The 17336-nt window shown below is 40.6% G+C and overlaps 1 protein-coding gene across 6 annotated transcripts in view; it reads left to right on the top strand.

Moving 5' to 3' along the window:
* znf618 (zinc finger protein 618) overlaps positions 1-11834 on the top strand; it is a 46534-nt gene extending 34700 nt beyond the window's left edge. For 5 of the 6 annotated variants that reach the window (XM_082539164.1, XM_082539162.1, XM_082539163.1 and 2 more), the window contains 5 exons: positions 2443-2487; positions 2982-3059; positions 4784-4942; positions 5467-6566; positions 6909-11834. In XM_082539164.1, coding sequence (XP_082395290.1) covers positions 2443-2487; positions 2982-3059; positions 4784-4942; positions 5467-6566; positions 6909-7457 — 1931 coding nt within the window. In that variant the 3' untranslated portion in view covers positions 7458-11834. The remainder of the gene's footprint in view (positions 1-2442; positions 2488-2981; positions 3060-4783; positions 4943-5466; positions 6567-6908) is intronic. The other variant, XM_082539166.1, reaches the window with a different exon arrangement.
* The last annotated feature ends 5502 nt before the right edge of the window (positions 11835-17336 follow it).

The raw sequence follows: 17336 nt of genomic DNA, 5'->3' as shown, positions 1-17336 counted from the left end.
GTGCAACATCAGTGGTGTGGAACTGGTTTGGCTTTCGTCCATCAGATACACACCAAAGCACATTTTTTGGTAGAGCATGCAAGCGAGCCGTTGTTATTACCAAACCGCTCAAAAATGTTTTAGTACGACTTTGCTAAGCTACGAAGCCGCACCACTTGATGGAGTGTCGGAGCATTTTAGCTACCGTAGTCAGGAGCTTCGCGGAGTGATACGTACTGTGCTTCAACGTAATATTAGCGTATGCGTATGTATAACCTCTTTTTAAGTTTTGTGGATATTATACATGGTTATGCTGAGGATATGTCGGCCAATTTCCACTGGAAATGCCTTTTAGTTAAACTGTCAGCAAGGAATTTGTATTTACACTGTTAAATTTTTATATAGCTTTAATGCACTTAAAAAAAGCTGCTTGTTTAAGTGAAAATACATTGATGGGGTTTTTTGCACTAATAAAGTTGTGGAGTTGTAAAGTATTTTGTCAATTATATTGTCGGTTACATCGTTATTGCAAATTTTCAAAAATATCATGATAAATATTTTTGGCCATATTGCCCTGCCCTGTTATCAACACTGGGTCCTGGATTACACTTATATTGGTGACCACATCAAGGTCTTGTGAAGAAAAAGAAATACAGGTTTTTGTGTTAAACTGTGTTAACTTTATATTTGGATTAGAGCCGTAACAGAAATCTTTAGTGAATGAGCCTTTATGATTCAAGCACAAATAAGATGCATCACGTCAACTGTGCCTCCAAGAAACAGCCTGTTGTTTCCTACAACATTCACTGAATTGTGCACTGTGAATTCATCCCCCAGGGGCAGACTGAAGGGTCGTTCCAACTCAGAGCAGCTAAGTTTTAAAACATTTTCTGCTCGACCTTCTGTTTTCCTACAAACTTTATGGTCCAAAGTTTGGAAACACATATTTTATGTAACACATAAACACATATAGATTCATATAACAAATAATCTCCCAAGATTTTTTTTCTTCTTCTTTTTGCAAAATGGTCCCTCAACATATTTTTAGACTTTTTTTTTTTTTTTTTTCACACGTTGAAATCTGAGGCAATGCTTGAATATGTACACGTCAAAAACTCTTGAAGATAAAAGGAGAAATTTTCCCTGATACTTCTCACCAAAGAAATGAATCAAGATTTATAATTTGGGACAGATTTTGGGCTTTTATCTGTAATAGTTTTTGAGTTAATCATGTTCAAACATTGCCTCAGATTTCAATTTGTGAAAAAATCGCCTGAAAGTGGTTGACAGATAGAAAAGATAGATAGGTAGGCAGATGGATCTTGAAAAGTATAGCTAAAATTTCACAGCAATCACTGCAAATTGGGGATGGTTGAGCAGTAGGCCCACCTTAATTTGAGATGGAATAACCCTGTAAAATCTTGAGAAGTCAGAAGAACATAAAGCACAAATGACCTGAACCGTGGCACATGTCAACATGTACCAACTCAGTGAAAATGCAGACATTTTTCATTATTTACCAATGTAATTGTTATCCTTCACTGATCCTGTTTCAGATTTGGGACCCTTAAACTTCTTTTTCTTCTCTAAGATAAAAAGAAGGGCTGTTATTTTGATACTGTGGATGAGTTTCAGTGGTTATCAAAAGTGGTGCTTGATGCTCTTAATGTCCACAGGAAAGCAGTGCTGTCTGACAGTGCAGAGTTGCGTGTTGAGTGACAGGAAATTGAGTTGCTTACTCATGATTTGCTTAAGTTAAATGAAGCTACTTTATGCAAATACAAGCGTTCCAGTGAGAGACAGCAGCTCTAAAAACTCTTGAGAAGCATTAAAGTAGCCATTGTCAATCTAAAATCAGTTTAAGCAATCAGTTTCTTTCTCACCTTACATCTTTTTCCTATATGTTGGACTGTTTTTATTTATGAAGAGAATACTTCATGGCAAACAAGCTGCCATGTTAGTTTCATCCAATCAGGCGTTTGCACAGCTGGACGAGGCTGGAAAAGAGGGACGGCACCTGTCAGTCTATTCTATTTTGTCTCAGTCTGGTGGCTTGCAAAGCAATTCCTCACTTATAAAAACACTCAGTTGACATGTACCATAAGTGTGGGAGGAGCATTTTGAGTGGTATATCCATAAACAAGAAGATTATGTCAAAGAACATAAGGGCTATATGTAAATCTGGTATGTTTTTAATGTTTAGGTGTGGACATGGAGCACTTTAGTTGCTTTTTAAAGAATCAATACAATATTATCTATCTTTCCAAGGTTTAGTAAATTGCTTTATTTTTCTGTTGTGTTCCATTATATTCAAAGTAAACACAATATGAATGCATAAAAATAAAATAAACAATAAATGAAGTTATATTAATGCGGTGATAAAATGAGGAAGGGAAATGAGTGATGGTGGTCCACTGTCTCTGTAGTTTTAAATTCCTCCCCCTCCTGTCCTCCTGTTAACAGGAACGCCAAGCCCTCTGGTGGCCACCTCTTTCTCTACAGCACAGAGTAAGTCTAACCACACCTCTCTGCCTTAAACAAATATATGCATGTAAGCACGCACCTTGCTTATTTTGCCATTTTCTCTGTTTTCCTTGATTTTTTTTTAAAAATCTGTTGTTATTTAGTGAAAATCTTTCTTTATGTAATTGTGGTGATATATTTTTCTTCTTTTTGGCTTGACTATAACAAGAAAGTGTCTGACCAAGATGCCCATTGTTAGTCTTACTGACATCTGACAACTTAGCATTGCCTCCTATGGGCAGCAACATTTTACCGTATTAGGCTCACTGTTATTGTTAAGTATTAAATATCTCTATAAAAAAATCATAGATTTCATAAATGCTTTTTCAAAAGGAGTCACTTTTACCACATACTGGCGTGCCTGAGTTTCGGAGCTGCTGTATTTTGCAGAAATCCAGTGCACGTCAGGGACAGACCATATTTTAATTTTTGCCTCTGACAAAGAGTCAACACTCTTCTGGGCCTTGTGATTTTTTTAGAACCGTACACTTGTGGTGCCTGTGGCATCCAGTTCCAGTTCTACAACAACCTGCTGGAGCACATGCAGTCCCATGCTGGTGAGTCCACGACTACAAATGCATGTAAAGCACGACAGCAGAAAAAGTACATAACGTGAACGCAGTGTCAGTGGCTGCAATACATTCAAAACTGCCATTCATCACATATCACCACTGTTTAATTAGTATTCCGTGTTACTGTACATAATATTTCTATATCTGCCAATAATGAGGGTTGTTGCAGATCTGGATCTGAGTTTGCTGGAAATAGTGTTGCAAAGATTTGATGCATCATTTGTCACTGTGTGTCTGTCTGTCTGTCTGTCTGTCTGTCTGTCTGTCCATGTGAAAAGAGAGTTTTCTCTAGACTCTGTGCAGTCCTGCAAGAAACACCTTTACTGCATCTACAAACTTTCCAGGGGTAAATCCGAAAAGGTTTAACCCAAAAGCTACATCTCAGACTTTACATAAAGGCCTCAGTTATCATGTTAAATGTTAAAGTTTATGACAGGACAATTCGAAAAGGACTGAATAAGTAGGGCTTGTTTGGAAGGTTTGCCAGAAAACAGCCTCTTCTCTCTAAGAAGAGCATGACAGCACAGCTTAGGTCGAGACATTTGCATCTAAACAAGCCACAAAAACACAATGTCCTTGGGACAGATGAGAAGAAAGAGGAGATGTTTGGCCGTAATGCACAAGTGAACCACATTTGGCAAAAAAAACAGACACGCCTTATCTGCACAAACACCTCAATCGAACACTGTGGTAGATACAGATATACCTGTATCATTTTGGCTTGTTTTGCAGCTACAGGACTTGTGCGTGTGCTTGTGGTGTGATAAAGTTAACTGTGAACTGCAACATGATGCAGCAGAACAGTATACTGACAGACCAATCAGAGCAGCAACAGATCGGCTGAAAAAAAGTCCAGACCTTAACCCAACTGAAATGTTGTAGGGGGACCTTAAGATAAATGCCTGCAAACCTCAATGAAGTAAAGCAATATTGCAAAAAAGAGTGGGCCAGAGGTTCTTCACAGCGATGTGAGAGACATAAAGTCATGCAGAAAAGGATGACTTCAAGTTCTTTCTGCTAAAAGTGGTTCTGTAAGCTACTGAATCATGGGGTGTGCTTCGTGTCCCAGGACTGCACAGAATAAAGTTGCATTCTCTGCTCTGCTTTTATGTTGTCAGTTAATCATAAAATGTCAATGCTGATTTTTTTTTTTACAGTTCTGAAGAAAATCAGTTTTTAAGCAATTAAGCCAAATATTCTTGCAAAACTTACTAACACAAAAATAAATAAAGATGCAAACCAGGAAAGCAAGAAAGTATCTGTCTTTGAGCCTTTTTATTTAATATTTAATGTTGAAAGTGTTCAACTGTAAGTAGTTATCCTGTTAAGTATGAATCATGTTCCCTGTCTTCAGCTGGAATTGTATGATTATTAGTCAGATTCAGCTGTGAAACAAATTATATATCAGTTGGATTTGAGTTTGTTTTTTTTTTAATATTGCCGAGATTGACTTTGGCAAATTAATTACCATAGATGGAACGCTGTGTGATCTTATAATGAGAAACAACTAGGAAAATAATTCTTTAACTTGTGGTATTTATTTTTAAGGTGCAATTTGTCAACCACAGGGAGGCCAAGTTATTGGTTCTTTTAAAGACAGTTGTTTTGTGTCATGGTTTTAATCTTTACATTTTCTTCCACTCAATACAATTAACTTGTGCTTTTTTCCATTAACAACTCAGCCAGCTCTTCCATCTCTCTGTCAACAGCTGATAATGAGAACCACACCAAAGGGGACTCTCCCAAAACCTCTTCAGTATCGGGTCCTCAGGAGCAGCTGTGGAGAGGCTCTCAGGCTCAGGCCCATTCCTCAGTTAAACTACAAATCCAGCCTCAAAGTATCTCCCAGAGAAACCATGCTCTCACCCGTAAGTACCGCACCTTCATTAAGCCTGGTGGTTAAGAGGCTTCCCATATGTAATATCCCACTGGGCAATTTTCTTGCATACCTGTCTCTTTCACAACATTTTCTGCCTTTATCGCTACTGAATAAGTAAAAATAAACAGAAATAAAACATTTTGGACATTTGGATTGTTTTCTGTGTAGCACTAAAGCACTATGCCAACAGCTCTTTGAAAGTACAGTAATGTTGCATTCGTGCTGTAGCTCTCATCATGTCATTGGTTTATTAAATAAGCCTACTAGGAACATTAACATAGAAGCCATCTATGTCTCTGATTAATAAAGGCAGCAGTGGTGTCTGCTCTGTGTAGCTTTCCCCTTTGATTGCAATGACTTCACACTATGTCATAATCCCTCTCTGATTGTTTTTATATCCTTTTTCTTATTTTAATGTTTCTGCCAGAATATCCAAAGAAACATAAACACTAATTGTCTTTCTTATCATTTGTTCTGCTTTCCTAACCATCCATCTGCTGTCTGTCCTGGCAGAGAATAATGGACTACCTGAGAAGGAGCGCCAGCAGGTGGCTGAACGCCTATTACGGGTAATGTGTTCAGATCTGAGCATGCTAAATGTGCTCAACAGCAAGGACTTCCTGAAGTTGGCACAGACCCTAGTGGATACGGGTGCTCGTCATGGTGCCTACTCAACCCGTGATGCTCTTGGCAACATGAGTGCCTTGGCACTGCGGCAGCTGCCCCGCATGTACAACCAAGTAAAAGTCAAGGTCACGTGTGCTCTAGGCTCAAATGCTTCGCTTGGCATCGCCGTCACCTGCCACTCCCAGACATCTGGCCCAGACGCTTGCTACGTTCTAACAGCCTACCAGGTGGAGGGCTCGAGACTAAAGCGTTACGTGCTTGGTGTAAGGGAGGCTGAGCTGAGGGAAGGGCCAGAACAGGTTCATCACTGGGTGCAGAACGTGCTTTCTGAGTTTGTGATGTCAGACATCCGCACTGTGTATGTCTCTGAGCCCAGAGTGTGGGCGGCAGGATTTGGAGGGTCACCACTGGGAGGCGGGGGCCGGGGGCGGATATGTTTGCGCTGCGCAGGATGCTCACTCGGTGCGGTTGTTCAGGCCGTTCTTGGGAAGCGAAGCCTCCAGGCTCGAGGGCTTCATGAGCTGGCTGAGCTTCTCTCCACATGCAGAGATATCTCCTCCTCTACCACACTCATTCTCCGTGATGAACAGTGTACCAACACATCCACAAGCACAACTGAGGAAGGTCCACAGGGCAACCCTGCACAATGCCCCACCCCTCCTTGTTGGGATCGTATGGCCGAAGCTCTCCTGCAGGTCCATGCCCACTTTGAACAGATTTGTGAGGCTTATGGCCGCAGTAAGGCCACAGCCCCGCTCCTCCAAGGTCTCAACAAGCATCTGCTAGGCACCCTGGCTTGTCTGCTGGCACCTCTGCGCCTGGCAGCTCTGGAGCTGAGCAGCCAGAGGAGACCAACTTTACAGCAGGTGCTGCCCGTCTACCTGCGCTTGGAGAAGTTCTTCACATCCAAAGCTGGAGAGGCTGGAACCGGCACAGCTAGCAAACTCTGCCACTATTTCCTAGAAGCACTCAAGGAAAACTTCAAGGTATTAAACTGGTATTCCTTACACTTAATAACTTCTGTATTGCTAAATGAATGTTTCTTTTATCTTAATTTAAATAAGTTACATTAGAACTGGCTTGTTCTGTGTAGCAATTCAAGTTTTTATTTTATAAAATTCATTTCACCTGATATTTGCATCTCGATTGTACAACAGCGGTCCCCAACCTTTTTTGCGCCACAACCTCAACTCTCACGGACCGGTACTGGTCCAAGGCCCGGGGGTTGGGGACCACGGTTGTACAATACACAGTGTTTAACAACAATAAGATAAAGGGAGTATTTTCTATGAGTAAGTACTGACAGTATCATTTTACCTTTTTGCCAGGTTGAACGAGCTCACCAGGTTGCTATGGTCCTGGACCCACAGCTCAAGCTGCGTTCAGTGCCAGCCTACCAGCATGAAGACATAATCTCTCGTGCGTGCGAAATGGCTGCTGAAACTAGGGATGGTGGTATCACTGGTGGTGGAGGTTCAGGTGGTGACGAGCGGGACGCCGATGGCCCCCCCACTCCTAAAATAAGCCGAGTAGAGGGAAGTGGAAACAATGGTGGCCCCTCACGCGGGTCCTCCTCATCTTGCACCGTGTCTGGTAACGATGACAGCCAAAGCCAAGTTAGACAAGAGATTTTTCAATACCTGGCTGAGCCTCTCCTCCAAGGTGCACCTGATCTCTTCCAGTATTGGAGCTCAACAGTGGGCGAGAAGTTCCCCAGGCTCGCTCGCCTGGCACTGTGGCTACTTGCAGTGCCTGCTGTGGGCATACGCAGAGAGTGCGTGACTGTGTGTGAGCAGAGCTTGGCTATGAAGAGGAGGCAGCAGGTAACTGCTGAGGAAATGAACAAACTAATTTTCCTTCACTCTAACATGGGCTAGAAGAAAACCTAACTAACCTAATCAACCAAACCTTCACCTCCAACCAATGACTCAAGACTATTATTTATATATTTTAGGTTTAGCCTAACTGTAAACATAAATGTGTATGGACATTAAATACTTCTCGAGACAAATATTTAAAGATAAAGTCACATTGTTAAGGTTGCAAACACCCATAAAACAATACGGTGTATTACATATTTTTTATGGAGTTGTTAAGTACTGTGGCCAAAATGTAGGGGTGGAACAGTAACTCTCAAAAGATTGTCCTGTTTGGTACTCTGCCCTCGGTTTGGGATGCACACATAAGCAGGATGAGTTTAGTCTTGTCACAGCCAGTGATTTGATTTACTCCAGCCTATTAACTAAACTACTACAAGGCTACAATGCTGTTATTCTCACTGGATGACAACATTTTCAGGTAAAGAATTCATTGCTTGAAGCTCCTGTCATAGACCTCTGAAAATTGACTGTCAAAGTTGACCAGGTATTTACAATCTCTAAAGTAATATTCATTGGTGTATGACAAAAAAAAATCAAGCGGTGGATCTTCACTGCCATTGCACCTCTGACAAATAGGTGTACTAGGTTTATCATTTATTATCACAAGTCATAGAAATGTTTATTTTTCAGCACATTCAGCCACGGGCAGGTAACTGAGAGCTTAATCATTGCAGTTGACTTTGATGGTTGCATCAGTGTCCTAAAATGTAGCTGCAGATGATTCGCATGCAGTGCATGCAACTTTTTCATTTAAAAAAGTAAAAAGTAGCAGAAAAACACAGACAAAACAAGTGTGATGCTTTTCTTTTTTTATGTTACCAATGGTAAAGAAAAGTGATCCAACGTTTTCATTCTAGATACAAGTCTTATGCTGCTAGATATAAAAGTCAAACTCACTGACTTGCACAGAAGAGACGAAATGATAAACGTTATCTTTGGTGGACATTTCTTTACAAGTGATTTTCATACATCTACACAGAGGAAAACATCACATTAGAATCTGTTTGTGGTTCGATTTCAATCAGCTGTACCATATCCTAACAGGCAGTTACAAAAACGTGATTAATCCGTACATTATATCGAGCAGTGACAGCATTATGTGACCCTTTTGACTATCTCATTGTTAGTTTCCAGTACGGCTACATCACTCAGCTCTGTAGCCGATTAAGAATTGCGTAAGTTGTTTTTACACTGAAGACATTTTACCTTTGCATTTCCCTCAGATGAAAGGCTGTCGCTTGGAGGCAAAATGCTAATTGATACTTGCATAAATCTTTGTTTGCGCCTATAAATCTATTTTTTTTTAAGCTCAGTCTGAAAAGACTTGTCAGTAGGGACTTATGCGCTTCGCATTTATAATTTCGTATATACATGCTGTCTTCCTTTTGTGAGCTACACGTTTCCCGTTTTAAGGCAATAAGCTTTATCCACAGGCCATAGTTTTTCCGACTGTTCTCATCACACTCCTACAGTTAATTATCAAGGATAAACTCTTTCAGTTATTTGTTTGTAAAATCAATGGGATTTTCTCAGGAATGACCATATCCAAGAAGGCACCGCCACTTTTCCTCACTGTACCGAAAAGAAACCAAACTGTGACCTCAATGCCGAGGTATGTACTGAACCGTGACTTTTGTGAAACGTTCCACCCCAAATACAGTTAGTGCCAATCGCAACAAACAAGAGAAGAAACACTGAGGGTTTATTTTTTACAGGACACATTCTGCTTGTGCATTTACTAAAGTCAACGCATGCATATGTCAAGTTATTTATTTTTTTATGGATCCTAGTATACATACACTTGAGCTTTTACCTCCTAAAATGACTTGGATGAATGGAAGCTATACTGTAAATCTTGTTTGTTGCTTCTGGTACTAATTAGTCGAGTACTGGTTTGTTATCTCTGTTTTTTGGGCCTTAAGTCTCTTTCATGCAATCACCTTAAACCCTACAGTCAGAGCCAACATCATGCCTTTATATTACTGTTTAATGGCCTTCTTTTCACTCATCCTTTCAATGGCTTGTAGACATTGTATTTACTTTTTCTTTTATTTGCATAGAAAGGGAAACAAAGCAGTGTCCCAGTGCTCAGACGACTCATGGACAACCACTGTACTTTTAAAGTGCTTGTTGTCAAAATGTCAGATTAACTGAGCATGTATGCTTTCATCTTTTTCATTCCCACGAGGTCAGTAATAATCTTTACAGTAGCACAGTATCCACATGTAACAAGTATCCACTGTATAAACGTACACTGAAATGACTCAGTGGTAGATATCAGAGACTCGTTTTGAAAATTGTCATTTGGCTGATTTTATATTGTTTTAGGGCCTCGGGCTACATCACCTGCCCCTTAAATGCTAACAGCCAACCTAAATATCACTTTATTACACGATTAAGAGTAAAAAACAAACTTTGCCCAACTTTAAGCCCTCAGGCAACTTCAGGTACAGACATACATGTGTTCCCTCTCAGTATTGTCTCGTTCATTTCAGCTGCTGCTTGTGTACGACAGGTCCATTCAAACATTCATTTCCTGTTTCAGTGTCACTTTTGACCTTGAATCGGTTCATTTTTCCGGCCAATAGAAACACTGACACACTGTATTTGGAACTGATGTCACTACTCTGATGCTTCTGCATATCGTGCTTATTGACTGAAAGGCTGCCCCGTCATCCTCGTAGCGATCGATGCTAATCATCCGCATTTGAACCTAAAGATCACGTCCTTTTTTCGAGGGTTGGTGAAGGACAGTTTACAGTTAAATATAAGGTTAATGTGACTGTAACCTTTTAGTTTGTGAAGAATGACAGAAAACGACACGCAAGAAAAGAGAGGGAGCAATTATCAGATTATGGTTGGACATCGGATTCTTTTATTACACCAGAATGCCCTTTTTACTTATGTCATAACATTTGTCATCTTTGTTTTAGTGGCATTAAAACTTTAAAACCCTTATGTCAATTAAAGGTCAAAGGCTCTGCATTACAAACTGTTCATAACTACACAAGATGTTTTTTAATAGACTGTAGCCCTCCTTACCTCCAAGCTTTGATTTAGTATTTCATAAATGCTTTTTTTCCCCATAATGGTTTTCTTAATATATCTAATGTGTTTTTTTAAATATATATATTTATATATTTTGGTAAAAAAAAAATCAAAAAAAAGAAGAGGAAGAAGAAGAAAAATTGCTGTAAATTGTATTTAATTTTTTAATTACCAATCCAATGTTTTACCTCAGTACTCAGAAGGTAGTGTTGTAATTTAAAGATTGGGAATCAGATGTTCATACAAAAATTTAGGCTCGTCAAAGACATAGTCAAAATACTGTACAATGATTTGTGGTTTCAAGTTATCCTCAACTGAATGATGAAGGGATTTTTTTCTTAGAGTTTTTAAATAAGTATTTTCAATAGGATATGCTCTGGGACAAAATGCCATTGTTGACGTAATGATGTCAACTTAATTTTCTGTAGAAATAGCGTTCTTTTGTTGATTAAACGAGTATATCTAAGATATGCATGCTTTTAATAAGAGTTCTGATATATAACATTATAAGCCAGTGTCTGTCATCAGATGGAAATGAATCATATTGGCTCTCAGTTGATGTTTAAGACACCCCGGACTGAATTCTAACCTTTCAAGGTGGGAGTAGCTGTGCTGATTGTGGACTGGTGTTAATGGGTTGACATCATCCATTTTCAGAGGATGTAGTATGTAAATACAAGAGAACTGCTGTTTTTATGCCACAAGGGGGCACCTTCATTTCAGAGATAAAGTAGGGAGCACCAATAACATTATACCTCTTTTTCTACAGTAGCATTTCAGAAGGTTTTGATATAATAGAAAACTCAACTTAGATACTGTTACTAGAAAACTGAAATCAGCTGTAAGTTTTATTTTGTTTCAGGATTTTAACTTATTCAGATAATAAAAGTTTGGTTGTTAAAATGTGGTATAAGAATGCTAACATGGAGATCTGTTCTGTTTTAACTATGGATTATAGTCTGTATTATCAATTCAGGTTAAGAAATTAGTGTTGCTTTCATCCTATTTTACAGGTATTTCTTCCTTTTTATACTCTGCTAAAACGCAAAAAAAGTATGTTTTGATTCTCTTCATTTTGTCTTTTTATCGCACTTTGGCAGCATTTTCCTGTGTAGAGTCAGATCTGAGTTGTCTTATTAGTAAACCTAATTTATACTTTTGTAGCAACACTATTTTTATATAATGGCAAAGAAAGGGTTCGGTGTCTTTTTCGTTGTTTTTGTTTTTTGTTTTTCCTGTGTCATATGACAGCGCTGTTCAATGTTTCTTGAATACATTACCCACTGTAGTATGTTATGTGTGAATAAACTCCAAATCTGTGTCAAACCGTGGTGCAGAAATTTTATTTATCTGCGTGTGAGTGTGACTGGAGAGAGATTACCTGGATAGTATTGTTTGTACTTCTTGTGGAAGTGTGTATTCAAGTGTTGCAGTGAAATAGAACTCTGCTTCTGTGTTTATCAGGCGTGAAACCTTGAAGACGTTTGTGCATATTCCTGCAAAATGAGGCTGCCTGTTTATTTTCAGAACAAATGTAGACTCCCATCCAGAACGAAATGAAGCACAGTCTTTTCCCGGTGGCCGAGGGAGGGGAGGAGGGGACGGCAGGCCTCAAACACATGTAGAGGGGAAAGGAGGTCTTGTTTAAAGAAAAGAGCGACTGAAGACTCACATGGGGAGTGGATATGCAGAGGCTGCTTAACTGCGTGCAAGGGTTCCCCAGGGGCTGCGTATAGGGCTAAAGAGAGAGGGGGTGGGGGGGCCACTGGCAAGCAAGTGTTCGTCATAGCCTTCTGTGTTGGCTTCCCTCTTTTCGCACCCGGGTCAGTCATCCCCCAAGGTGCAAGCAGCAGTCTGCAGCCATGCAGAAACTCCCGCGCTCTTGCCTCCTCCGCTGCTACCAACATGAGGGGCTGCCTGCCTAATTTGCAGCACATGCATCCAAGTTGGCCTCCCCCACTCTTCCTCCAGTGCCTCACCAACCCCCTCACACTCACTCACTCACACACACACACACACACACACACACACACACACACTCTGCAACCTAACCTCCTCTCTTCAACACCCCTCTGCTGAAGGTGATATTTTTCCACAAGCTATTACTACTTTGACTTGCAAAGTTTGTTTTTGCTTACGGCACCAATTGCTCTATAGCCGGCCCCTCATTTTCAGTCATTTGGAGAAGAAAAATGTAGAAAACAACCCGCCCACTGGACAATTGCTTCCGTTTTGTTCTGGGTTACAGAGAAGTTGCAGATCAGCTCTTTCTGAAGTAAGGAGGAGTGCGTGGGGGCTGCTCTGCGGTCAGCACGCACGCACAAAAGTCATATAGAGAGAAAACGACTTGTTTATTCACTGCTGCCAAGTTCTAAAATTGTGAATTTAAACGTTGTAATGTGAATATGACAAATGTGGCAGCAGATGAATGTAAAGGGGTCTTTCCCCCTGTCCCCCTGAATGTGAACACTAGGTGGCAGAATGTGGCTTTTTATCAACTGCAGAGTGTTTGAATTAAATAATGAACAATACAGTGCAAACCAGCATTTAATGTTACAAACATGAACAAACATTAAAAACTTAGCCCTGGGCACAGCATATTATTGTAGGATCTTTACGATATAAAGCATCTCGATCTGACTGTTGTGATTTGGTGCTATAACATTCAGTTGAATTGAACTACAAACACAGGGCTCAGGAATGGCCATGCATTTGAACCAAAAGTCAAACATTTGCTAAAACTGCATTTCATTTCCTACGATTTCAGAAGAGCTGCACATTTCTACGCACGATGCCCAAATGCCCATTTGCCTGGTTTTATATAGGTGTGTATATATTCTACATACTGAAATAATGAGAGAAAAAGTTATGTTTCTTTTAAACTTGCTTACTTGTTTCATTCAAGTTTAAAGAGGTAAGCAATATCTCTACTTACGCACTCTTGAGCCACTCACTTACTGCTCTGTTGCAGCAACCATTATTTCCTTCAAAGGTTAAGGTTAGCATTTGTTATATTGCATCTATGTTGCAGGTTGTCATGTTAAAACTGGAATGGTAATAACCATTAATTAATGGAGAACTAGGTAAACTTAAGTAGTCTCTCCTATATAATGGCTCATCTCCTGGTGTTTTCTTCCATAGTTGTGATACTGCTGGAAGATACAGCAAACATTCCTGTGACAGCACGCACAGATGTGCCATTGTGGAGAAACTCGTTTACCTCTGAAACCTCAATAGGCTTAATGTACCATCTCAAGCTACCAGCAGTGACAAGGACACTGACAAAAAAGCAAAAGTAGAGAAAAATCAGTAGTGGAGTGATAAGGAGAGCGCAGTGGCCACCATGGGCAAAACCATTCCCTGTTGAGGATGGTCTTCTTGTCACCTCTTTTGTGCACCTGTTGTCGATTTGATTTGCACTAAGGCAGGATTGTCATAGGTGTAGATTATCCTAACTTGGCCCACTGGTATCCCTTGAAGTTTAACTGACTTTGCATTAAACTGTGAGTTTTCCCAGCACTGTTAACAAGCACTAAATAACCGACTGAGAGCACAGTGGTGCAGCGGTTAGCACTGTCACCTCACAGCGAAAAGGTTCCTGATTCAAAACACCTGGTTGGTCAGCTAAGGCCTGTCTGTTGTTGGAGTGTGTGAATGCTCGCCGCGTCTGTGGCAGTTTCCTCCACCTACCCTAATTCCTCCCAAAGACATGCACTTTTTGTTAAATTAACTACTTTTTTCCACCCAAAGTGGAATGAAAGTGCTGTATGACTGCATAATGCTGCTTAATGCTGGGTAGTGCATCTGTAAACATTCTTTGGATATTAGATGTAGCAGGCTCCTATAAAGTTCTGATTGCTGGCAGGTGTCACTAAAGACTGTGAACCTAGAGACTGTGGTTTGTGCCCTGTTCCCTTTGTTTACTTTGATTGCTTTTTCTAGCAGTTAGGTTTAGGCATCATAAATATGACCATTTGAGAGTCGGTCTCACTGTGGTCATCACATGTGCATTACAGAATAATTACTATTGCACTGTTAAATAAGAAAGATTAAAATGTAATCAACTATTCACCTACCTGGTTATTTACAGTGGGTATTATAAAGTTTTAGCTGATATTTATATTGCTAAATATGGGCAATTTGGAACCTTCTATGTGAGCAATTTTGGACAGTGAGAGGATTCCAGAGAACCTTAAAAAAATTCCCTGACTCCAGGAAAACAATTAACATCATTATATCCCACTTACGTTTACCACCTTCACTGCTTTGACTTTTTTGGGCCCGTTTTTATTTGAACTTCTTCTCACAGACCCTTAAAAAAAACGAGCTCATTAAGTTGATAACTGTACTTTAGGCGGTAACACACACGCAGCCATCCAGCAACATTTCTAGTAACAGAGAAAGTTCTGTAGACTTCCTTTTGCCCTTGGCTGTTACACAACAACAAGAGAAGCATCCAGGTTTCATTTTCCCAGTCCGAATCAGGTGGTGCATGTAGCTTTGCTCCCAACCTCTGGCACTGACAAGGTTGGCATCTTCACCCCTGCCCAACCAATACCTATCACAGCTGTCGCAACTCGTCTGCTCAGTGAGCGCTGGAGGGACAGGGAAGGACAGGCGGAAGGAAGTGTTCTCATCCTCCTCTCCTTGTCCTGTATGGAGGACCCGGTGGCACCACCACTGTAGTTTCTCCTGCTCAGCAGGTGCTGACTTTTATCAGTAGTGACATGAATGTACAGAACTGCCAGGGCACATCCACCGAGTTGCTGTCAGGTGTCGTTCCCGCTAACACTCCACCTAGCCCCTGACCTCACAGGCACCCAGTGCGCCTGTCCGCTCGCCTGCCTGCTTCACTCCCTCTGCACACCTGTGCAGGCACACATGTGCACACAGGCACGCACGGCATATACAAGCTCCCAGTCTTCCTGTAGTTGTCCAAAGGATGATGTGGTTTCTCACGATGCTCTCAGAGCATCTGTGCCCTCCCCAAAGCCATGTGAGATATAATATGGTATAAATACTGAAAACTAGATGCCTTTACTGGCACACATGATAAACATCAAGGAGTGTCTGTGTTCCTTGCATGTGTCTGCGGTGCGTTGTTGGAGTAGATAATATTATTTCTGAAGGAGCACAAAAAGAGTCTGACAATAAGGCCTTTCCCTGCCTATAACAGTAGAAATGGTAGCATTTCAATATTTTAGATCCGAGTCTGCTTTGAAGGGACACATTAGGCTGAAAATATGATTCTTGACCTTTGGCTTAAGGAAGGGAAGCTTGGTCACTGGGATAAGAAGGTCAAGGTTAAATTTGCTCTAAGGAATAGATTTAGCCCTCCAGTGATGTCTCCCTGATCTCACCATTATTATTTATTAATGGTTTTCATGATCTCGGGGAGCACTTCCAGCCTCTCCATGCAGGCTCAGAGAGCTGTAGACAATGACAAGAGGCAGACAATTATCTAATCTGAATTTTAGACCCTTTTAATGAAGACCATATATTTTGGGGATCAGTGAATCCGCCCTATTTGTCTTGAGTAAAGACATCATTACCCTTTTGCTGAACTTTTATATTCAGGATTTCTCACACTGGTCTTCACATGCTGTTATTAATGATCTTGTATATCTTCACCAAGAGCTCCTCAGGTTTGACAAGTAGCAGTATATTGAAATAAGATATTATATCGTCTGAGAGTTATTACAAAATGTGAGAAGTCGGGGGGAAAAATGGACTCTTCTGCCTTGGCTTACTATGTCTTATTCTCACACCTTCGGTTTGTAATTCCTCTGTCTGCTGCGCCATTTAAATGTCTTAAAAATGAAACTGCTGAAACAGTAATCAGCAGCTGAATCAGGAGGAAATGGGAATCGAAACGGAGTTGATCAAGATCATTCTGTCTGGTGTTCAGATCCATTTGCAATTTGCAGTATTGTCACAGTAGTGAGGTGAAACTAGTGAGCGTCATCTGAATCACAATGACAGTCAGACACAGTCTCACTAAACTAATAATGGAGAAATAAATTGTACTTTCTATGCCTTTCATTGAACACTTTGATTAAACTTTCACAGTCTAGGCTGGAAGTAAACCTATGTGAACCTCTGTGGTCTAAAAACTACCTCTTGAGGTGCTCCAATCAATGAGATGAGACTGGAAGTGTGGGCTGAAGAGGTACCCATCCCTATAAATAAATGCATACAGGGTGGTTATTGGTAAAACCTGCTCCTCTCAAGAAAGACTGGTTTGTGTGAAGTGTGCCGAAATTGCAGCAACTTCATAAAAAGCATCAGAGAAATTCATGAAGCCTGTAAAGCCTGGAGAACAACTTTTTAAGACCTGAATGTTCGTAATCCAACACAAGAGGATCATGGGTAACAGCAGGAATTGTATGCAGAACAACTTGCTAAAATCTTTGTGTCCGCTATAAGAAAAAAAGAGTGAATGATATTTCTAAAAGAAGGGTACTGCAAATATAACCACTGTGAAAAATTAGCAAGTGGAATGATGAGATAAAAGCAGAGCTTCTTGGCAAAACGTGTACTACACTACCAGTCAAAAGTTTGGACACACCTCATTAAATGATTTTTGGTCCAACGAAACACAAACCAGATGGGACGGCATCTCGCTGCAGGATGCTGTGATAGCCATGCTGGTTCGGTGTGCCTTGAGTTTTGAATAAATCTCCAACGGTGTCACCAGCAAAGAACCTCCACACCATCACACGTTCTCCTCCATGCTTCATGGTGGGTAGAGACCATCCGTTTACCTTTACCTAAAGGCCTGATTTGCGCAGTCCCCTCTGAACAGTTGATGTAGAGATGTGTCTGCTA

Source organism: Aulonocara stuartgranti (assembly GCF_965226115.1).
Source record: "Aulonocara stuartgranti genome assembly, chromosome: 7".
NCBI classification, from domain to species: Eukaryota; Metazoa; Chordata; class Actinopteri; order Cichliformes; family Cichlidae; genus Aulonocara; species Aulonocara stuartgranti.
Note: the sequence above shows the minus strand (reverse complement) of the source record. Positions and strands in the feature narration are given on the sequence as shown.